The sequence below is a fragment of the Pantherophis guttatus genome, chromosome 2, assembly GCF_059756535.1.
Source record: "Pantherophis guttatus breed Tessera chromosome 2, ASM5975653v1, whole genome shotgun sequence".
In the NCBI taxonomy this organism is placed as follows: domain Eukaryota; kingdom Metazoa; phylum Chordata; class Lepidosauria; order Squamata; family Colubridae; genus Pantherophis; species Pantherophis guttatus.
In genome coordinates, this window is record NC_142064.1 from 80,860,940 (window position 1) to 80,885,877 (window position 24,938).

A 24,938-nucleotide genomic window follows, 5' to 3' on the forward strand; every position below is an offset into this window, starting at 1 on the left:
ATTATCATGATGCAATTTCATAGATGCTTGGTTATGTATAATATGTAACCTATCTGTAATTTATAGATTCCTGTATAAAACATCCTGGAATCTCATTGCAGTTTGTAACCCTTCCAGCTTTTTAACATTCCACTATATATTGTCACTGCTATTAACTTTCTTTTTTGTGTGTGGGGAATTTTTTGGGGGACTGTATGAGGTGAAGTCACAATTTCACTTTTGGAATGAAAACACTGCTCCAAATCATAGAGAGGAAAATGTGCATGCAAAACTGAAGTTAAGGCTTGCTGTTTTAAGTGAAAACCAATATACTTAATTTTATAGATATGCTGAATACTACATTGCAAATTTCTGCAAAATCCCAGCTAGAGCCATGACTTCTATCACAATAAAAATTTATCTAGAACAAAATGGCTAGAAAGGAAGCTCAAGCTCTTTCATCACAATCCATCAAAGTTGAATTATGGTGCATTTGATTTTGTATATAAAAAATATCTGAGCACAAGGAATAGTAAATATTTCTGGAATAATTATTAATTATCCCTATCTCAAAAGTGAATTTTGAATATAGTGAATTCCCCTTTAAATTCAATGCATAGCAAATTCTATTTCATATAATCCTTCATTAAGATAATTTACCCCTTTAAGCCTCACTATATGGAAAGATAATTTCTAGATTTTCATTAATAATTAAAAGTAGATACAAGTTGAGAATTAATCCAGGTTGCAGAAATAGGCAAATTCTGGATTCTATCATCTTCTCCATTGGCAGACGCGTTCCAAGTTGAGTTTTCTTACTCTTATCAGCGGTATACACCGAAAATCATCCAAAATTTTGTTTTTCTCAGAAAGGTTAGAGTTACAGCAATCACTGTGTTTTTGAAAGTATTAGCAATCTATGTAAACTGATGCCATCTTCAATAAAAGCTTAATTTCTTAGTGTCATACATCAACACTGGATGCCAACCAATGAGCAGACAAGAATGCAGGTTGCATCAACGTGCTTTTGAAATGAGGGGTGTGTGTCAAAAAATGGAAAAATAAAAAGGACGGTTACATTAGCTAAACAAGTTGAGTTTAAGTTTGCCATTTTTATTTTAGCAGCTGCTAAATGATACACTTCACAAATTTAATCAATTGACTTTTCCACCGTTGGCTTGCCACTTCATTACAATTTGAAGAAGAGCTCATCATCTCTATTTTAACTAAGTTCTTTTAGAATGGTGTATATGCATATAAATTAGAGCTGTCTGTTCTATGATTTGATCTGATGTTCCTTGAAACGCTCCTCTTTCTTGATACAGAAGTCTCAAGTACTAATTCTTCAGAAAATAATGCATCCTAGGAAACACAGCTTTTAAAAGTTTTCTTCTGATATGGGGTTACTGAATAGAAATACTGAGTAGGAAAGCTTACCATGCACGTAGGTATTAAGACTTGAATTTCACATTGTACTAGGACACCAAGATGTGGTGGCATATCTAAGCCGTTTAGATTTTGAGGGGTTTGAATTTAACTTAAAAACCTAGAGGAAAAATAAACCCAGGGAAGGACGTTCAAAAGAAACATGAACTATTAAAAGACCTCTGCACCACAGTGTTCTTTCCCTTCAACTTTTGTTTATTGATGTACTGAACATGAAAAAGTACAAAGGATCCAAACACAAAAGAAAACATGTACAGCCTCTTTTAAATACTCAACAGAATATATTTTTCTACTCCAACAGATGTGAATTAAGTCATACTGTACAACTTCAAATAAATACCAGCCTTACATTTTATTAAGTGCTCTGTTAAACAGTGTAAAGTGAAGCCTGATAGACATGCCTTCCTCACCAATGCTTTGATCTTGCTACCGTAGAATATAGTAGCAGAGAGTATAGTTACGTTCCCCCCACCTCCCCAGAACGGATCTCTTTATTGTTGTTGTTATTACTATTGTTCTTTTCCAAAGCAGAGTGTTTGTGTTAGTACAGAACAATTGCTCATCGCACCTCAAGTGAACGTCTTTCAGAAAGTCAATCGATTTGAATAGCATTGAATGGGTCTAGCATGAACAATCGCTTTCACTTTAACACTCTTCTTCCAACAGTTTTATGTACTGTACTATACTGAAAATTTATAACTACGATTTTTTTTTTTAAAAAAGAAATAATCAAAAAAAGCAACTGCAAAGATCATGTACAAGTATGTTATGCATAGCACATTGCTTGTTCTAAGGGGAAGCATGTGAGCATCTCAGTTTATACAAAAAGCAGGACGTAACTATATAGTTGTCAGGGCATCCCGGTGAAGGCACAGCAGCCTTCAGCTTTTTAAAAATTTATTATAAGCTAGATGCTAATCAGAAAATATTTGTACTTTTTGACCTTAAATTTCTTCCATACATGGTAAAGACTTTATTATTTCCCCAAATAAGTGATTTTAAGCATCATACAAAGTTAAATTTCAATAGCATACAGGTATTTATGATTCTGGTATGAAAAATGTAAGGAATTTGTTCAAAACCTATGGTTATACTCATTTTTTTTACCACAAACATATTTATAAACAAAAAAAGTAGCATCACCATAAACAGCTGAAGCTAGACTATCTACAGACAAAATTTGCAACGTATCTGATCCACTGTAAATTCAAGTCCTCAGGACAACAAAAATGAATAAGCAGACCTCAAGTAACAATCTTAATGCCATTTACAAAGAAAAAAAAATACAAAAACAGTTGAACATCACTTGGCATGTTAAGTAAAGAAAATAAAAAACCAGAAGAAAACTCGAAGTATTAGCTGAAAAGAGGTTCATCAACAAAAGATCTTATTTACATTACACAAAGCTCAGGTGTTAGCCTTGAACATAACTTTCAAAATACCTTCAAATATATCCAATGCAAGACTGTTTTTTTCCTGGTCTGCCACTATGCAAACCATGTGCAAACATCTTTTTTTTTTCTTTAAGACAAAACAATTCTTCAAACAATACTGCAAGTACATCACTAAACACCGTGAGCTCTATCTGAAGGGAATTCTATAGGAAGAACAGATTTTTCCCCCATCTCAGTTAATTTAAATTTCTTGCCTGCTCTTATATACTTTTAAATTTTCTTCTGTTTCAAAATCACAAGTTTAATGTGAGCCATCTATCACATAGTAACCAGGATGTTCAGAGATTGCACCAACGATTACAAAACCAAAACCAGCAGTGCTTTCTCCCAGTGATTCCATTTCTTGAGTAACAAAGATCTCTTAAAGAATTTCTACATCATAAATCGCTCTAAAGTCTTTTCCCCCAACCACTGCAAATTTCCTGGTAAGTTTTAAAAGCTCACTAGGTGTCATATGAAGAGATTTCTCAAAGTATTCAAGTCAAAATATTTGTTCCAGGACCTGTAAAAAGTTTCTCCAAATTTTCTCTTTTTTATAAAAATAGATGCTTTGTTTTTTTTTTAAACCCACATCAAAGAGGCTCTTATCTCTTTGGCAAGGTACAGCTTTACGAAAAGTTCTCCATTAATCTTACAATAGGCTTTTATAATGCACCACCCCCCTTCCCCAACCCAAATCATAATTACAAAATAAATATTCTTAAACTTTATAAATAAAAATGTAAACTTCAAAACACTTCTTGAACAGACTAAACAGCAAGGCATTAAAGTGTAACTCAAACACAACATAAAGTTAACTAACTCAGGAATTTTAACACAAAGCCTTAATATCTACTCACAGGTTCAAGGCAGTCGTGTAAAAGAAAATTTCTTCCCTTAGCTCAAACATTTTTTAAAAGGTCCACCTTCTTCAAAGAAGGCAATAGAATGCATTGTGACAGGTAAAAACCCTGTACCTCTTGTCCATATTTCAAACATAAGATATTTAAGAAGTTTAATTCAAATACTAGCAATAAAAAATCTCGCAATATTTCTTAGGATGCTAGTCTGTTATTCCCCCATCTCAACACTGACTTACAAAGACATTTACTAATGTATAAAGTTTCTTTTAACTTGCCTTTGTCGAATAGTTTTCAAATATAAATTGGGCTGAGGACACCTCATTAGGCTTTGTGCGTTTTGTTTGTTTTAAAGGAAACCTGCAAGACTCTGTCTCCAAGGCGGTATCCATTCAGGCTGGCTATTGCCATGGCGGCCTCGTCATAGTTTGTCATAGTCACAAATCCAAAACCTTTGCACTTGTTTGTGTTGAAGTCGCGGATAACCTTCACGTTTGTCACGGCTCCGAAGGGTCCGAACATTTGCCACAGGATGCTCTCGTCTGCATCAGGAGCTAAATTGTACACAAAAATGCACCATCCGGTTCCCGCGTGTCCTGGGATATTGATCCCAGCCAAACTGGTCATTCCATCAATGGTCATTGGAGAAAACCTGCTAACCAAGTTAAAGGGTAAAAAAAGAAAGAAAGAAAGACAAAATTCTTTTTTTAGAAGAAAACTTTTTTCAAGATTAGAATCTATTTTTATATATCAACATGCTTTAAGAAACTTAAACTAAGTGCCTTTCTGCCTACATCTGGTGGAACAATTGTTTCTTCCTTTAAGTATGCATTTTTGTTACATTATTTATAGACATATGCAAAGGCGGTCTGGTGTAGTGGTTAAGAAGTTGACCTAGAAAACAAGGAGACTTTGAATTCTAGTTCTGCCTTAGGCATGAAAGCCAGCTGGGTGACTTTGGGCGACTCTCCTTCAGCCCAATCCACCTCATAAGGCAATTGTGGGGAAAACAGGAAGAGGAAGGATTATTAGGTGTTTTTGTGGCCTATGTTATTGATAAAATTTATCAGGTTCGCCTGATACACCAGTTGCGCCCCTTTCTGAGTCGGGATTCCTTATGCACAGTCACTCATGCTCTCGTCACTTCTCGCCTGGACTACGCTAACGCTCTTCTACATGGGGCTCCCCTTGAGGAGCACCTGGAGGCTCCAACTGGTCCAGAATGCGGCCGCGCGGGTGATCACGGGAGCGACATGGAGCTCCCATATAACATCTCTCCTGCGTGAGCTGCACTGGCTCCCGGTGGTCTTCCGGGTGCGCTTCAAGGTGTTGGTTCTCACCTTTAAAGCGCTCCATGGCTTAGGGCCAGGGTATTTACGAGACCGCCTGCTGCTACCAATAACCTCCCACCGGCCAATACGCTCTCACAGAGAGGGCCTCCTCAGGGTGCCGTCGGTCAAGCAATGTCGGCTGGCGGCCCCCAGGGGGAGGGCCTTCTCTGTGGGAGCACCTGCCCTCTGGAACGAGCTACCTCCCGGAATACAGCTGATTCCGGATCTCTGCACTTTCCGTAAGGCCCTGAAGACGTTTTTATTTCAGCAAGCCGGCCTGGCCTGAATAGGTTTTAGGGGTTTTTAATTGTATTGCTAGGGGTTTTAAATTGGGGTGGCCGTTTAATTTAATTTATTCTTAATTATTTTAACTTTTATATTGCATGTTATTTTAATTCTCGGCTGTTCACCGCCCTGAGTCCCTTCGTGGAGAAGGGCGGGATATAAATTTAATAAATAAAATAAAATAAAATAAATAAATAAAAACAATAAAAGCAGGATAAAAATATTTTTTAAAAAAGCACTTGATTAATGTTATAGTGCCATTTGACCAAAGGGATGTGCCACTTATGTGACTTTAATACAAATTTACTGCGAACAATAAAATATAGTTGCCGTGATGTTCTGTAGTTAAGTCTTTCTCAAGTCAGATTATTCTGCTTTTTGCCTGGGCTGTAGATAAACTGACTAATTAATTACTTTCAATGCTGATATGACAGAAAAGCAAACTGTAGTCAGCTATTAGAAAGCCTAAGGAATATTGTGATTGCCACGTTTGGAATGTGGTTAACCAAGGTTCTTGAGAATTTGCATTTTGTGTGTTGGGAATAGTCTAAACAAAAATAGTATATAAAAACTAAGCACTTTAATTTTAACAACTAGCTTTGTTCAAAACTCTGTACCTATTAAAAGGTGAGTGGATCTCCCCCCCCCCCCGATGGCTCCAGATACCAGTTCTCCAGAACATGGGCTGCAGAGAGGTGCTGTTGAGAGAATCCATCTACTAAAAATTCATGTTGTGCTTTTCGATGGACACAATCAGACAGAAATCTCTATTATTTTAGCTAAGGACTGGCTAGCAATATCTTCTTTTAAAAAGAGAAAGGAACAGTAAGAGTTTTGTTTATAGTGCTAGTATTCAATTCCAGGAATCTTTTGTTTAGTTCCTTTTAAAAACCTTACTAAAATATTAACTCATCTCTATTTTTTTTTTCAAAAGACAATTATATTAATAACAGAATGGTGAAAAAGTAAAAAGTACAAATGTTCATTCAATTGTTCATATTCAATCTTTATCATGTTGTTTCACCATGGATTTAGCAAATTATTTAACACAACTGAACACTTATTTAACAGAAAAAAATAGCTTCAGATTTCTGATGTTACGTCTAGGTTTTGGTTTATTTATTGTTGTGTACCTCCCTGAGTTGCCTTTGGCTAAATGGGCGGCTATATAAATTTGATAAAACAAACAAACAAATCCTACATGAAACATACATCTTGAAACTCAAGCTCTAAATGGCCTTATGGAATTATTATAATCCTTCTTCTTAACTTTTTAGATAATATAAAATATCATACTTGATATGGTATCCTTAATATTGCTCCAAATCTGTACCTGCTTGTTATACATACAGAAGATGACTAAAAAAACACACACCTGGTGGTGGCCTCTTAATTGTTAAAATGTCTTTTGAGTATATAAGACATCCAAATTCTTTCAAAGTGAAAGACCGATACAAAAGACTTCCAAATAAGTCATTTAAATGGCAGATACTGGTGCCCTAAAAATGCTAGAAAGCTGATAAAATGACTGTTTAACCTTTGTACATGCAAAGATCACTCAATATCGCACACATGAAGTACCAATATTTTTAGTTCAAACAATAAGTTATTAGTAAAGTTAATTATGGATTTAACACAATTTGTTATTACCTCTTTACTCCATAAGCCATATTGAGCAGATTGTCCAACCTGCAAAACACATTTAGCAAAAGGTTTATTTAGCCTTTCAAACTTTTACTTTGTTAAGTTATGTTGCTAGATTTTCTGAACTGCACTGTATGCAAAATTGCAGTTGTGTAATGATTATACATTGGCATTGCTTGAATTTTGCTGAAAAGATACTGTCCAAGAAACTTCATAAATACAGCTTCAAGTTCAGTTGACATTATATAATTATGTAAAAAAAAGGCACTCAGACTGAGTCTTTTAATTCTGGATAAGCAAGACCATTGATACCTAATATCACAATATGCACCTTAATCTAGTTCAGATGCTATATTTTAATATAGCGATCCTTTTAGAAATATGAACACTGAAGATTAAACAATTTTGCCAATATTTTCATGCCTTTCTCTGAAAACTCGTTGGGATGAATGAATGAAAAGTATGTCTGTGTGTGAGTGCATACATAACATTATTCTGCAGAAAATCTAATAGCAATTTTATTTCTCAAGATTTTAGATTATGAATATATAATTACAATTATCTTGATGCTCTATACATTTTAAGATGGCAAGATTTAGCCATCTATTGCCAGAAACTGCAGCTATGTTAGAAATCTACCATTTCAGCATAAAAGAACAAAAGGAATCCCAATTTTTTTTAGTCTTAGCATTTGATTTATCACGAAGTATGAACTTTTTACAAACCAAGTAGTTGTTTGCTCCAATGTAATACAAATGATGTTTAGGGTAATGCTGGATTTAAATAATTGCTGAAAAATCAAAGCAAGTCAGGCTATAATATTAACTATATTCCTCAATGAAAATGATTGCCATCTTTAAAGACAAGTTATGAGAAGAGGACATATGCATTGCAAAACTGGCTCCCATTTTCTTTTAAATTCACATTAAGATATATTTTAGATGCATTTCCCCCATTTCCAGAAAAGCTACAATGTGCAACTTACAAGAGAATGCAAATATACACAGCCTTTCCGAAGTAAAAGAACATCTGGTGCTGCAGTGCTTGGTTAGACTAGATTGTGGACTGTTAACATTTAAAGTTGCTGCCAATTTTTCTTTTGTCTAAACTTTGTATGCCATGACTGTTATTGTCCTTTAAAACACCCTTATGGTGGTTATATCAGAATGAAATGCTGTCAGTATCAACAATCTGTCAGTATCCTGATTCTGAAATTCAGAAAAATTAAGTAAGCAATCTAGTTTACTACAACTGAATGGACAATGCCAAAATATTTATCATATATACCAAAACCTTTTCTTCAGAAACACTCACATGGATGCTGAGTCATTACTTTCAAAACTAGAACAGCTTTAGCTGTGACATAATATATAATAACTTGAAATTCCTAGGTTACGAATCTTATCTTGATTTTTATTTCTGGCTACAGCCTTCCAAACGACAAAGAAATTGTATCAAGATCTCAAATATCCTGATATTTATCCTTATTCCAACCCAAACTCTGCTTTCTGTATGGTCATGACCGTCTTCATCATTCCAAGAAGGAATTCACCTATCTAAAAGATGTAAAATGATTTATAAATTTGCTTCTGGCTTAATTAACACGGGAGCGGGGGGAGATGCTGATGATGAAAAGCGTATTAAGATTGTTCCATATTATTTATCAACTTATCACTGAAAGCAAACCAAAATGTCCTTTGTATAAAGAATAATGGGGAGAAACAAACATGGAATATTTTGGCTTGCTTTTCAGTCAACTGAAAAGCAGTTGACAAGAGTCATGATTTCTGCAGTTAAACCTCCTAATAACAAATTCAAAATCTGGGTATAACTTCTGCTATCTTCAGATATTGATAATTAGATATGATTTATTTTGCTTAAGTAGAAGCAAATGTAGAGCTCTTACTTTTATAACAGGCTTTTTTGGCCAGTCTTTTAAAAGTCTTTCATTCCCTAAATCTAAAATATGTTAACTATTAATTAACAATTGCACAAAAGGGAGAGAAAAACACTGATGGAGACTTTTTCTTTTCCTTTTTAAAAATGGATTGAAAAATATGTGAGAAGTACCGATATTCATTAATGGGCTGTGTGCTTTACAAGTTTCTAAACCACATTGTAAATTGACAGGGTTTTTTTTTTTTTAAATCGATATTTCAGCTAATACTTGCACATCAACCAGCTCAAAAAATGTCCTATAAGATGATAAATCAAATTATTTTTGAATGCATAGAAATATGTATTTTACCAGTTTGGGAACAAAGATGCAACTTTTAACAATAAGATGACTAGCAATATTTATGTTTTAATGCAAAATTCTAATAATTATCAATTTCACCTGGGATTGTTGGCATGTGAACTCAAGTCTTTCAACCAGCTGAATACAAATTATCACACATTTAAGTTCCTCGAGAGAATAAAGAATGGGAAGATATTCACAAAAGGTAATACTGCTTTTGAATTACTGTATTGTAGTTATACATACAGAATATTTTCCTCTATATTTTAGTGAAGAGAGGACATTATTTTTGCTTTAACAGTAGCACTGCTTCCATTTAACTACTTCCACCTTCAAGAACTTTATTGTAAAACACACAGCTTCTAACAAAACTGTCATTTACATCCATTACCAAGTAGTAAGAATTGTATAGAAGTTGTCATTAAAACAGTCTCCATCTATCTATTTTTGTGAATAACAGTAGCCAATAATTTGAATCCTACCATCTCTATCTCCAGGATGTTATGCAAGTATTAATGACTGAACACCAAACTAGCACTAGTGAAATATGAATTGCCACTTAAAAAAAAAAAAAACTTTGTATAATGGTAGCTCCATTAACAAATCACAGACTGACTTAAAGTTTCAGTTGCTTCTGTATTTCCAAAACAAATCCAGGCAGAAAAATGTACAGATCTTTTTAAAAAAATAAATTATGCTTGTACAAGTTTATATATTAATTTGTTTCCCAATGTGAAATAAGGAACATAAAAACAATAGCATTTTTTTCAATGTTGTATGTTTAGAAGTGGAATCTAGTCAGATATTAAAATGCTACTTTGGTTGCTGCACATAATTAACCTGCTAAGATTAGCTGACATTTTTGGCATCTTCTTTAGGCAGCTGCAGGTAGATATGCAATGGCATGAGTTAAAACTACTGATTTAATATTATTGGTTTCTGCAACTCAGAATGAGCTTTTCACAGACTGGATTCAGTACCAGCTTTGCTCCTTCTCTTAAACTCCCTAGAAGGAACTTAACATTCTGACAAAAAGAAAAAAAAAGAAGTGATGCAATTTACTTCTGTCTTTTTCTCAGGAAATAAAACTCCAATAATGAAACAGTGGAAAATACCCCCAAAGCAGGGGAAAAGAATAACAAATTTCAGCACTGTGCCCTCTGCTGACTTTCTTGCATTATTGCTCCCCTGTTCATTGTCGTTCTCAATAGTAAATTCCAAAAAATGTATATCTGCCCACGGAAAAGGTTAGCTCCCCTGCCAAAGCTAACCTGAATCATAGCTTTATTAAACTATCAACACTCTTGATAATGGCAATCCAAGGAATCATTTTTATTTACCAAGTAAGCAACATATAAAAACATATTGTATCAAGCATTTTAGTAACTGTTCTCTCCGTGCTGGTGGAAGACTCATATTCTGAAATCTTAGGATGTATTTTAGAGCAGAGGTCTCCAACCTTGGCAACTTTAAGACCTGTGGACTTCAACTCCCAGAATTCCTCAACCAGCTTTGCTGGCTGAGGAATTCTGGGAATTGAAGTCCACAAGTCTTAAAGTTGTCAAGGTTGAAGACCCGTTTTAGAGGATATCCATTTAAAGCCTCCAGTACAATTCACACACCTCTAATACTTCCAAGCTTCAACCTTTTGAGAAATTTTCACTGCATTATCAAGCACCATGCACTGAAATGACTATCCTTAAGGAAACCTTTGAAAGAGACAGAAAAACTCATATTCCTTGACTCAGCCGTCTCACTTCAATACAAGACATGAAGATTTCACCTGTATTACAATGCAATTCATCACCGAGGATTGTTTTCTGGAAAAATATCCAAACCAACACATTTAATCTTGTCTCTACAGACAGTCATTAACTAACAATAGTTCGTTTAGTGACTGTTTGAAGTTACAACAGCACTGAAAAAAAATGACGTAACCATTTTTCACACTTACGATCTTTGCAACATCCCCATGATCACATGATCAAAATTCATACAGTATTTATGACCATTGCAGTGTCCCAGGCTCATGTGATCATCTTTTGTGACCTTCTTACAAGCTAAGTCAATGGGGAAGCTAGATTCATTTAACAACTGTGTTACTAACTTAACAATTGCAGGAGTCCCTTAACAATTGTGGCAAGAAAAGTCGTAAAACAGGGCAAAACTCATTTAACAATTGTGTTCGTAAGTTGAGGACTATCTGCACAACCTTTGCAGTAACTTACGACTTGTGGAAATACTTTCCAGTGTTCTAAAGATCCAGATTTTAATTTACAGAATGGCATGAATAATAAAATCGCCTAACAACAGTCACACAGACTCAAGTTGTGTACTCAAGCTAAAGTTGCTATTTTATGTGAGTTTCTGCTTAAAGTCTGATGCTTATTAGAGCCGGTGCCAAATAAAAAGAGAGTTACAAAGTACGCATATACTTTCCCAGCCTCTGAGGCCTTCAAGCTTTCTTTAACTGCCTTTAAAACACTTTGACTAACAACAGTAGTAAGAGTACAGCAATGGCAAGCATAATGTATTTGCCTCAGTGTACTAGAGCTAGATCTAGTACCCATCGAAGACAACTGCAAAGGTAAGCTCTTTAAAATCTATGCAAACACACACACACATACACTCTTCTAGATTTTGTGTGTGTAGCAATGTCTTCCTAAATTTCAGAGAGGAACCCGAACAATGCCTAAGTTAATATGAACCGAGCAAGCAACACCGTTCTCATTTGGAATACACGGCTCTTTTATTTGACAAATCACAGAGCAGAACGGATTAAAAACTCAAGCAATCCTTAACATTCGATGTTAAAATTGCTCTAGACAACATGATCTAATGTGCTGCTTTAAAAAGAAAATGAAATGAAATGCAGTGAAGTCTATTTTTGTGGAATGGAAAACGCGGTCAAAAACTAATGGCAACCTTAGGATTCGTTCCTCCATTTCCGAACCTGTAACGCACATTTCCAGCATTCAGGGCCTATCCCCTTCAGAGTCATCTACCACTACCGCTGATATAATGAACATTCTTTAGACGATAAGCCGGCAGCCCATGGCACTGTGAGAAAGATCTAGTCAGGGTTTTTTAAGGCCACTGGAGATTGCGTGCCCCAACCCTGGCACCAGCTATTTCTGCAAAAGTTCATTTACCTCTTGTTCATGTCAGTGCAGCAACAATTCCCCAGTGGCCTTACTTCAGGCACGAGGCAATCTGGAATTCTTCTTCTGACCATTGCTAACTCTGCCCTCAGTTCTGGAGCAGGCAGTCTGCCTATGGAGAAAGGGCAAGTCTACTTTTATTCAATATTCAGCGGCTTCACAGAATATCCTTTGAACAACAAAACAGAGCAGAAACTGAATACTCCAGAAATCCACTGAATACTGAATAAAAAACCATTTGGGTTTTTTTCCCCCTTCTCCAACAGAATGGTTCACTAGAAGGAATGTTTTTTCCCACCCTGGGTGAATAAATTAATAGCACAACATGCAAAGAAGCTGTTTGGATTAAGTTGTTTAGGTGAGACTGCCATTGGCCAGGTGTTTAAATAAGCACGTTGTTTGTTTGTTTTTAATTAAAGTCCCAAAGTTTCTACAAAACAAAGTTTATCTGAGTTTTCTGCTACTTAATGAGCACAACTAATCTCTCTCTCTCTCTTGCATTCACACAGGAAAATAGCATCAAGTTCAAAATAAGCCTGTTTATCCCATCTCTTGATCTCCCCCTCTCTCGAACACAAATCTTTCATAAAACAACACTAAAATAAAAGCCCCGAGCAGTTAGTGAATGTAGATTAATACAGTATTTGTTTCAATTCACGCCATCTGTCTTTTTCAGTGCACTAAAATATGACAGGGAAAAACGTATGGTTGATAGCACTGTGTGTCATGAGAAGAGAGATCCATACAAAATAATGGAAAACTACTGGGGGAAAAAATCCATTTCTCCCCATTCCAAAAAGGATGCAGAATAATTACTAAGACTCCACTGCAGGGAAGAAAAAAAAAAAGGATTTATTTCAAAGTAAAGAAGACTTTGTCTAGAAATAGGATTTAGACAGGTTTTTCTAACTCTGTAGAAACGTCTTATTCTAACAGTTTAACAAATATTCCTAAAAGCATCGCACAAATTGAACGACAGATACTTTCCAGTTAAATATTACTACCTACCTACATAAAACTCTCTTCTTTTTATAGCTACCAACAGATGGCAGTACCTCAAAGTATTTTCTGCTATGTCTGTCAGATATTAAATTTAACAACCAACAGTTCTCATGTGAGGAAAATATATTTCTAGAGTGATACTGGTTGGGAAAAAAAATTCCAGAATGGTTGAGATAAGAAACAATGTACAGTTCCACGTACCTAAAACGTTGAGCCTGCTGAGCAAGAGGTCCTGGATACCTCCTATTTGGAGACTGGTACAGCTGGGAGAGGATGGCCTGATTTGTTTTTTGGCTTGGATTGTTGGCAAACTTTACAGTGATGGGCTCCGTGGCCCCGGGAGGTTTCTGCCCATTCAAGCCCTTGATGGCTTCTTCAGCTTCAATCCGCTTGTCAAACCGGATAAACCCCACACCTCTTGAAACTCCTGCATAAAAGCACAAATGAATCCGACCATTACTTCCAAGCATTATAGCAGCCTCCTCCCCAAAAGAACTGTTTTTCCCCCCCAGGCATAAGTAAGAATCACAGAAAGCAAAGCACAAAAAAAAAACACCCCACCCCAGATTCAACAACTGAAGTGGATTTTGGGGAAAAACAATATAACATATAAAGCATTGGCAAGGAAGCAGGAACACAAGAGATGGGGGCCAACAGGGTGGGTGAAACCACATCTGTTTATAAGAGACACAGCAAAATGAAACAAGGCATCAAAATACAGGCAAAAACTCTGTTATGCCCTCCCATACCTTTTCTCCTACTATTTAAACTTTTTAAAATAATGGCTTTTTAGATGTGCATTTGGTGATTGTGACAAGAATGGGTGATGTACCCGAGTTGGAATGGATCTGGCTGCTTGATTATTACAAGATGCTATATATTTTAATATTACCACTAAGTTGAATTTATGCTGATAGTTCCTATTGTTTTTACTATATTTGACAATTTTTAATTATTTATTACAAGCTGCCTAGAGCTGCCTATTTGAAACAACACAGAAACATCTATTCTACTGCCATAACAAATAAATACCATACCCAGCTTAATATTAAATCTAGTTATAAAGATAGCTCTGGGTTTTGTATAATGTGACATATTCACATTAAGCTATTTATTTTAATTTAGATACTTTCCAAGTCCAAATAACTCTAGGCGGTTCACAAATAACTACATGAAAACCAATGCAAACCAAAACCAAGATGGGATCCAGACACAAAATACAGACAAAATAAAAATAACAAGAGGGAGAACAACCACGACTGCAAGGTTTTATGAAATGCGAACAGGCTGGGAGCCCACAGATTTCAGGGGAATCTCATTCCAAAGGATGGGTGCTACAACAGAGAAAGTGGCTTCCTGGGTCTCGCTAGCTGACTCAGAGCATGTCAACTCTGCTAGCATGTACCGGCCATGCAGAAACCATGGGAGCTAGGTGGTTCCTTAAATAATCTGCCCACATGCCATGAAGGGTTTTGTAGGTAATAACCAGTAACTTGAATTGCACCTAGAAGCAGACTGTTAACCAGTGCAGCTCATGGAAGAGATGCATCATATGAACATACTGTCCATCAATGCCCAAATCATTGCATTCTGTGGTGGAAACTTCCAATTGTTTTTCAAGGCTAGCCCATGTAGAGTGCACTGCAAATCAAACCTTAAGGTGACTAAGATTGAGACTCATTGAAAAGCTTCCTGAACTACTGCATCAGATAGAGCTAAGCAAAGGGTAGAGTTGGATAGAGTTGCCACCTGCTATTTTGAGCAGGAGGTGTGAGTCCAAGAGGACCCTCAGACTGCACAACAGCCTTAATTGGGAAATGCTACCCCATCCAAGAGAATGGATGAAAAGTCCTCAGATCCGGACAGCTTTAACCCAACCAGTAGAAGGGAATTTTTGTAGCAGATAGTAGGATCAGACATTTCTATTTTGCCATTCAACTTGCACAAGAAATTTTACTACAGAAAAAAATCCAATAGGAAAATTAATGTTGTTGCAAACTAATATATAGGGAGACACCCAGAACAGTGTATTGAAATTTTCATGAATTCAAAGTACATCCAGGATTATTAATTGCCTGCTTGCTTACAGTTAAATGCAACATCAGTCTGTGACATGAAGAGTTGCAAGAGAATGTGTGTATGTGATCGTGTATGGCTGGGAGCAGGAAAGGGGAATCTATTGGATACACTTCATCCTGAAATACCTGTGAAGGACTAGAGACAATACAGCCTAATTCAGGGGTGAAATGCTACCGGTTTGCACTGGTTCAAGTGAATTGGCAGCGGTACGTGGTTTGGTGAGCTGGTAGCGGTGGCAGTGCAAAGTTCTGCCCACCCACCTGGACATTGTTACTTCCTGGTTTTAACCAGGAAGTAACTTGTTTTTGACCCTCTGCGCATGCGCAGGCGGCTTTGCACATGTGCACAGGGTCCAAAATAGCACATGACGTGCACGCACTTCTGAACCGGTAGGGAAGGTAAGTATATTTCACCCCTGGCCTAATCGTTATAGCACCATAGAGACCATTGTTCAAATCCCAACTAACCACAGAGCTCTTTGAACAATTTTACTCTATTCTTTGTCAGCCCATCCTACTTTGTGTAGCTGTGGTTTAGAAGCAATTCTAATTTAAGGAAGATTCCCTGACATATTTCTTGAGCTCTCGGGGGAACGGACGGACCTAGGTATCGTGCAATTTAAAAAATATATATAAAAAATATTGTACAAATGTACAAAAATATTGATACAGATGAAAAGCCTATGGAAACTAAGTTCAACATATTGAAACACAAAAGCTTCTAGATATATTGTTGATTTTCATCTGTGCTGTAAAATGACAACTTCTCCCAAACCACCAATAAATCTGAAGTGAGAGGACTGAAATGCAGTAAATAAATACACACATACAAAAACGTAGTTATACGTCTATTTAAAGTAATACAACTGACAGTCTTGGAAAGCTTATAGGATATCTGCATTAAAACTGTTGCTATTATTACTGGGCGAAAGACAGAGAAAAGATTTAATAATCTGAGGGGGGGGGGGAAATAACTATTTTGATGACTTTAGAGTAGACTTTTATAACAAGTAACCTTATAACTACTTAGGTAACCATCTGTCTTATGCTATCACCGCATACTTCTTCCAGCTTGTCTCCTGCAGCAAAACACTTTTATTCTCAAGGTAAAGAGATATTATCCTCAGAAGCCTGCAATCTCCAAACAGCCTTATTTCTCTTAGTCAAGGAATATGAAGGTTTTAGATATTTAATTTGGAATTGAAAAAGGGAGCAAGGCAAAATGGACAGACCTGCTTTTTTCCTTTTTTTCATGCAAGGAGGATATGTGGCTTTCCCCCACTTTTCTTGTTGCTTGTAAAGTGCTATTTGCTTTGTTCTGCTAACTTCTGATCTAATCTGGCGTTATTAGAGGAAACTATCCTTTATTAGATGCCGTTTTGATCTAGTAACAGACCTTTTCATCTCTCCCTTAAAATGATTATGATGAAGGCAGCCTCCGAGAAACCCGGCACAGCAATCCTAGGCTTCCTTACTTAGAGAAGAAACTCCTGCTGTGTTCAGTGAGACTTATTCCCATATCTTATACACAAAATTGTAGCCAAAAGAATTAATACTTGGTGAAGCTACAATTCTATGTATATTTACCAAGGATCAATTCCGCTGAATTCATTAGGATTTGCATAGCATTGTGCTATTAGAAAGGTAAAGGGCATTATTCTATTTATTTATGAATATATCAAATGGCAATTTTGTATTACGATAGAATTTATACTGCTACATTTAATATAGGAATATTTACTACACTATAAAAGTTTATTTTGCAAAAACTATTTTTCTAAAAATGTCGTTTCTTTCCCCAGAGCTTCAAAATTTTGGAGATGTTTTTTGTCTTTAAAGAGGCAGCTCATTTAAGTTCAGATAAGTAGTTCTGAAATCTTGGCTGCAGCAACTTGTGATCCATTAATCAATTGTTTCTATCAACAGTGATGACTAAGAAAGAAATAAGATATTAGCAATATATAGTAATTTTAAGCAGTTAAGGGGCCAAGCAACCATGAGGTGACCACACTCGCCGCCTCCTGTACCTCCAAAAAAATAAGACCTCCCTGAAAATAAGCTCAAGTGCTTATTTTCAAGCCTAAAGAAAATAAGACCCTGTCTTATTTTCGGGGAAACATGGTAGTTGTTTGCTTGCAATCAAAAACTGTTTTTAAAAAAATCCTAGTAGCTGATGTAACCCCATCAATTTAATGCCAAAAATAAAAATAAAAGATAAAATAAAAATCTAATTATACCATCATAGAAAACCTTGTTTTTTGAGAAGCAGATTTCTTTCGTCATTCCTGTGGGAAACAAAATGATGCATGCTATTTTTGCACTAAATGGAACCCAAGTGTTATTTTAAAATTGTTTTATTAAAACAAGCCACAGATGTACCCCCCCTTTTTTTGCTTGAAACTTGGTTTAAACTTTTAAAGGAACCCAATCAAATTGTTAAAATTTAAGTGCTTACAGAAGCCTAATGAATACTTTCCTAATATTTTATAATTTCTATGAAAATAAAGCACTCAAATTCTAATATAATCTGCCCAATGCATTAAATTGCTTCATTCATATCATATATCGAAAAATAACAAGACCAATGTATTCACTGAGCTGGCAATACCTGGAGAACAAAAATCGGGTTCAATAAAAATGACCTCAAAATTTATGTATCTAGTCAATCTTCTTTTCAGTCTTATTTTTTTAAATTAATTAGTTTTTCTCAGGATCTTGCATTATCCTAACATTGAAAAATGGGAATTGTAAGATTTGTTTTAAAGCCTAAATGATGATTATGAGTTTACATTTCACATTTTCTTAGTTTAAGGAAACTGCTAAGAATCACTACAATACAAGGCTTTACTTTTTCCCCCCTTTTAAAATATACACTGTTTTTTTAGCATTTTACAAGGAACATTTTCTTCATTCAATGCTTGAGATTACAGCAACTATAAATTTATTACAAGGCATGAAACAGGCTTCAAATATGCAGCTTCAAGGTGGAAATGACTCAGCCTTGCCTGACTACAAACCAGGAGTTATTTTTATCCATGCATATTTATGAACAATTCCAGCAGAAAATTGTATTTTCTGCCCCACATAAACTTTTATATATTCAATATTTTGAAGGCTGAGAAAGACAGGGCAGAGCAGCTTTCTACTTACCAGTGACTTGGTCAACGAGAATGCGGGAAGTAATAATACGTCCATATTGGGAAAACAGCTGTTCTAGCTCTTTCTGAGTCATAGTTTTTGGGAGACCACTGACGTACAGGTTTGCATCTCTAATAGAAGCTGAGCTTGGCCGTGCATAAGAAACCTGCACAATGAAAAAAAGCAACTTGATCATGCAAATGACCGTATAGTTGGACTAGACGGTTGCCTACTTTTAAAAACACATGAGTTAACTCGACTTTCAGATCGTACATCCTTGGCCTGTTTTGTCTATTACTGTGTCATGGAAGGAAGGAAGGAAGGCAGAATGCCATTTGTATAGAAACCTAATGGAATTATATTAAGCCACAAGGAGACCGCTTTGTTTGGGATCAGCATGCTCTCTGTGGCTATTCTTCTTTGTTGCCCTAGAGCAGAGGAACCATGGCCCTTTTATGACTTGTGGACTTCAACTCCCAGAATTCCTGAGCCAGCCCACAAGTCATAAAAGGGCCATGGTTCCCCCACCCATGCCCTAGAGTTTCCTAGGAAAGTAAAAAAATGCAAAAGTGGACAAGAAGCTTGGCATGCCACACATTAATGGTGGTACCAAATCCTACTGTGCCCCTGCAGGTTTTTTTTAACCCTTTACCAGAAAGAAGTTAAAAAACCAGGAAGTGAGAAGGCAAATACAACCTTTGGACTTAGTAACTGGCAACAGAGAGGTTAAAAAGATACAAATATTCAGTATTATATCATCTAGTATGCATCAAGGCACTTCAAATGTATGCTGGCATTATGAACAACATGAAAGGACATTTTATCACGCTTGATGAACAAGCTGAAAAGGCTGAAAATTTTTGGATCCCAATATATACTTTGATACACTGAATTTTAAAGATTAATATTCCGTTGAAGCCAGAACTTTACGATTAATGAACAAGCAGTTAGAAAAAACACCCATAAAAGATTATTTCAATATATGATCCAGCAGAAAGATTACTTTAGGCACAGAGAAGGAAAGATTCAACACCAGCCACTAAGGAGGAATAGTTGGTTAAGTTGACAGATTTGCTGAAATGGATAAATCAACTTATTTGATTACAGAAAAAGCATTATTTACATTTATTGGTGAATGGAAGCCTCTTACGGACATTTGCATAAAAATGAGGGAAAAGATGAACTTGTGACTTAGGGTTTTGACAATTAGACAAGAAAGACTGTAGAAATATAATGTAACTTTAGAAAGAGAGGTTAAAATATATTTGCACTTATAACTGTCGTGAAGAATACTGAAAGTTACGTCTTTATACCTTTTTCTTTATTTTCTTTATTTTTTTTCCTTTTCTTACGTTTTTTGCTTTTACTTTGCTTTTCTTTTTCTGTTTACTGTTACCTTAGATTTTATCTATCTGTTTAAAAGTCTTAAGAGCTTTTTTTAAAAAAGGATTATAGTATCATATACTTGCAGGGCAAAGAATGGAGACAGGGAAGTAGGGCAAAATTCAGTAATATTTAAGTTTAGTTTTGTCATGAGCGATGCTGTCAGATTTGTTCCACCATAACTCTACTGCATAACACCTTCCTTGACCTGCTGGTGTTCTGATGCTGCTACTGAGCAGGCCCCGAGTAGAGCTATCACTGCATGCGCTCAAATGCCATAGACATCTTATTCTTGCTTGCCAGGAAAAAAAAACAAAACAGCCCAGCCAGCTGGGTGTTTTTTTTTTTTTAATCATAATTGCCAATTACCAGCGAAGAGCAGGTTTTTTTATTGGCAAGAAATAATTAAAGCATCTTTATTTCTTGTTGCCTTCTACTTGGATTTTTTTTTTTTCAAAAAAAAAATTTTTTTCTAGGAAATGAAGTTATGTCAATTGATTTCACTGGCTATATAGTGTGGACACCCTGCTGATAAAACTACTATTAAGATATCATTAATTTCTGTCTTGTTATGATTGAAGCTCAGGAAGCCAAAAATGTTTTCTGTTTTAAGCTGAAAACTGAAGTATAAACATATTTCAGCAAAGCTTTAGTTCCCTGCTCCCTTATTTGTGCTTTTCAATTATTATATTACAGAAGGTTGGCAATAAACCTTCAGACCCAGTTTGTGGGGGCAATAAGATGACTTTGTATAAATATACAAAAGTATGAAGGCTATTGCTTAACGCATTGTAAGCCGCCCTAAGTCTCTGGAGAAGGGTAGCCTATAAATCAAATTTAAAAAAAAAAATTACATGTATGTACGACAAATGCAAAAATATAAATAGTGGTACCCGAAGTGTTAGCAATTGCATAAAATGTTCTATAGTTTTTTATTATAAAAAAGGTGACTTTATTTAAAGAAATTATTTCATACGGTTTAAAATACATTTTTTAAAAAAAATAAGGAAGTGTAACCTGAACTTTGTGAAATTGGTGCCAGTTTGGGAAAAGCTGCTGTAACTAATAATGTTACAGCAGAATGAATATGATAAATAGTAAATATAGCAAATATATAAAACTGCTTTATCACACATTTTCCCCATGTAGGTCAGGTTATTATTTTTTTTTAAGTATTGCTTTTCACATAAAGGATTTCTAAAAGTCAGTGCAACTCCTTAAGATTTTTATCAGTAAGGTTTGATAAAATATTTTTTCATCTATTTTAATCCAGTTGAAATACACAATCCTTTTTACTGAAACCCTAACTTTAATTCAGAAGCAGGGCATGGAATTCCTTAGGTTTGTCTTAAAAGAGTCTTCCTTCATCAAAATTTCATTTACAAAGTTATATAACATTCTTACATGATTCGTTAAGACACACTAAATTGTCTAAAGAACACTATTTGGTTTGTAAAATTGCTTGGAACTAGAACTGCCAGCTAATTTATTCCCAAGCAAATTGGTGCTTTGGAGCACTTTTCAGTCACTCAAAAAGATACTCTGTGGCTCTAAATCAGAGATGCCAAAGTGAATAAGAGCTCCAAATACAAAAATATTTCAAAGAAGGAAGAACGCTGACCAAAATAGCACACTGTCTCTGACATGTAATTCAGCAATAACTGCATTGTTTGGGACAATATAACTGAACTCCTTATCTAGCAAAGAGTATTAGTGATACTAAGTAGGAAGCAGGTGGAAATTCATTCTGTGTTTTTATTTTGAACTTTTAGACATATTTTTGAACTGAAATTTAGTAACCTGAAGTTACTAAATACGTTTTTGAAATTTCCATATTAAGAAATGGGAAAAATGAATTAGGGGATAGTCAGTACAGAAATGTGTATGCCCATGAAAACAGTATTTGAAGAAATTGTGCCCAACAGAGAAAACTGCAAACAAAAATATGCGCCATAATGATCCAGTGTGAATTCAATTAATTCTTAAAAGATCAACCAGTCCTATCTATCATTAAAATGACTACACTGAAACTGCTTAGGTCTGTTTACCATGACTTTGGGAGAGTCACAGCACTATTCAGAGGAAGTGATAAAAATCAATAATCAACCTGCCCAAAGTGCACAGGGAAAAGATAAAGTAAAAAAAAAAAATTTTTTTTTGAAAAAAAACTCTTCTGCAAAGAAATGTTGCTGTTGAATTTTGGGGTAGGAGTCCCTCCAAAAGAAAAAGGGAACAGCTGAGCTCTGGATAGCAAAGTTTGATTGGTGTCCCTGCCTCAGTCCTGCATTTCAATATGTTGTCTTCCATTCTAAAATACCAATATCTGTTCGTGAAAGAAATATATTCCATTATACGCAGGTTAGCTAGCATCCAAGAAGCAGAACAATTTATAATTTAATGATATTTAAAGTTCAACATCATGTCATCGTTTCAGAATTGCCAATTTAATGGCTTATTTTAAAAATTGGTTTTCATAATTTTGTTCGTTTGAAAATAGATTTACACATAACCACAAATTGTTTCTATTTGAAAAAAATATACATCTTCCAATAAGATGTAATCGCCTTTGCACATTTCACTACACAAAATTTGAATACATTTTGTGAAATAAGAGTAAGGCCACTGCATAAATAAATATAAGTTATTAAAACAACATTTTGTAAATTTGGCAGTTTAAATTTCTTAGTTATTATAAACCAATTGTAAACTTTTCCAATGTAAACTGAAAATTGTATGGATTCAGACAAATGCATTTAATTCACTGGCAGATGTCCTGTTCAACTTTTTTTTGGGGGGGGGGGAAGAGAATTCATATTACTATTTATTTAAAAAAAGAATCTGTTAGAATAAGGATAATTGGATATAGATTTGAGTTTGTTTTAAACCAAATATATTCTAAGTATATTTAACCCAAATATATTCTAAGTAAGTATGAAGACTTAAATTTCATACTCATACCAGCCATGTCTATGGAGATTCTCAATCATGAGCTCATGGTTATCAGAACTGAAGAAGCTTCTTGGATGAGAAGCAAAATATTTGAAAAGCACCTTTGGGACACACCAGCCACGATGTAACTCACGAAGTTGGAAGAACTTTGCCTTCAAGCATACTCTTAGGTTTGAATTGGTTTGCTTGTTAAATTGGAAACATTTCCCCAACATAGCAAACTTGACATAGCAGTTGTGCTATCAGTATCAATCCACAATTAATTAACAGTGTTAAACCTAAAGATTAGCCAAAGCAACAATTATTGGGCTTCATCCAAATAAAATTTCTGTTCCATCTTTCCACTATATGAGGCAGGCCCTTGTTAATCAACAGCTCTGCTTTATTAAACTGCATTTTAATACATGCCTTTCACTTACTTGAGCCGTGAACTTGGGTGAACGTGAACAAGAACTTGGTATATAGGCTTTACTAACTTCAAACTGCCCCAAAAGATAAGCTGCCAGTGCAATATTCTCCATCTTAGTAAGGCTGCTAAGGCTATTCAGAATTCTGAAGTGAACCTGGCTGAAGCCATCTTGCGCTGCCTCATAGTTGCCATTTGAAAGGCAACAGACCTGCGTCTAAAAGCAGCCAAGCTGCCAGGTTGAAGGGGTGAAAGACAAGCATTCGACAGTCATAGTTAAAGGATCTAAGACTTTATCTGATGCATGAAACCAGCAGAAAAAGTAACTGATTTAGCATAACTGAAAAACCATTGAGGCCAATTTCACAATTCCTAAACTTCAACAAGCAAGCATACCAAAGAAGAAATTTCCTGACAGAGCAATTAATCAGTGGAATGATTTGCCTCCAGAAGTTGTGAATGCTCCAACACTGGAAGTTTTTAAGAAGAGATTGGACAACCATTTGTCTGAAATGGTATAGGGCAGGGGTGAGCAAATGTGGCGCTTTTACAACCTGTGGACTTCAACTCCCAGAATTCCTGAGACAGCCAAGCTGGCTCAGGAATTCTGGGAGTTGAAGTCCACAGGTTGTAAAAGAGCCACATTTGCCCACCCTTGGTATAGGACCGTGATAGTGAATCTATGGCACGCGTGCCTGAAGTGGACATGGAGCCATGTCGCCCAGCATGCGCAGCATCGCCCATTCCTCTTCCGGGTTTCTGGCGCACATGACCAAGCGACAATCAGCTGGCCTTTTTGCATGCGCAGTGCCAGAAACTAGAAGAGCTGGTCTTCCATTTTCCTGCGTGAGCATGCGCACCGGCCAGCTGATTGTCACATGCGCATGCACGCCAGAAACCTGGGAGACAATGGAAATAATAGAGGAGAAACCGAATATTATTTGATTTGGAATGTATGACACAACTGGTTAGATAAACATCCAATATATATACATAAACATTTTATATATACCGTATTTTCGGCGTATAAGACAACTGGGCGTATAAGACGACCCCCAAATTTTCCTGTTAAAATATAGGGTTTGGGCTATACTCGCCGTATAAGACTACCGCTCTTCCAACGCACACCAAATAAAAATTAAAAAACATCAACTGGCTCACCCACAATGTAAAAGCAGCTGTGCTAGACCCAAAATGGCCCCTGCAACAAGCAGGAACCTCACACAGCCACAAAAAGCCCCAAAACCCAACTTTCACACTTTACACACACAAAATTCCACATACAGCTTTGTGAGATTTTGTGTGTTTGTGTAGTTAGAGTGAAACACTACAAAAACATACTAAATCTCAGAAAGCTGCACAAATATTATTTTATTTTATTTTATTTTATTTTAATTTTTATATGAAAGCTAAATTTAAAACTTCCTAAACTTTAAATGGCTAGGTCTAAAAAAGAACAACTAAAAAAAACCCCAATTAACTATTTTTTTTAAAGATCTCAAAGGGGAAAAAAACTTACCCAATAGAACAGGGGTCTCCAACCTTGGCAACTTTAAGACTTGTAGACTTCAACTCCCAGAATTCCTCAGCCAGCTTTGTTTTGC

General features: G+C 35.7%; 1 protein-coding gene across 15 annotated transcripts in view; it reads right to left on the reverse strand.

The window, feature by feature from the left end:
* Nucleotides 1-1,599: 1,599 nt before the first annotated feature.
* The window catches only part of ELAVL2 (ELAV like RNA binding protein 2), a 209,922-nt gene continuing 186,583 nt past the window's right edge, over nucleotides 1,600-24,938 (reverse strand). For 10 of the 15 annotated variants that reach the window (XM_087886316.1, XM_087886313.1, XM_087886322.1 and 7 more), the window contains 4 exons: nucleotides 18,609-18,762; nucleotides 13,582-13,807; nucleotides 6,985-7,023; nucleotides 1,600-4,373 (listed from right to left, as the gene is read on the reverse strand). In XM_087886316.1, the coding sequence (XP_087742442.1) occupies nucleotides 4,043-4,373; nucleotides 6,985-7,023; nucleotides 13,582-13,807; nucleotides 18,609-18,762 (750 nt within the window). In that variant the 3' untranslated portion in view covers nucleotides 1,600-4,042. The remainder of the gene's footprint in view (nucleotides 4,374-6,984; nucleotides 7,024-13,581; nucleotides 13,808-18,608; nucleotides 18,763-24,938) is intronic. The other 5 variants (XM_087886321.1, XM_034410533.3, XM_087886319.1 and 2 more) reach the window with 1 other exon arrangement.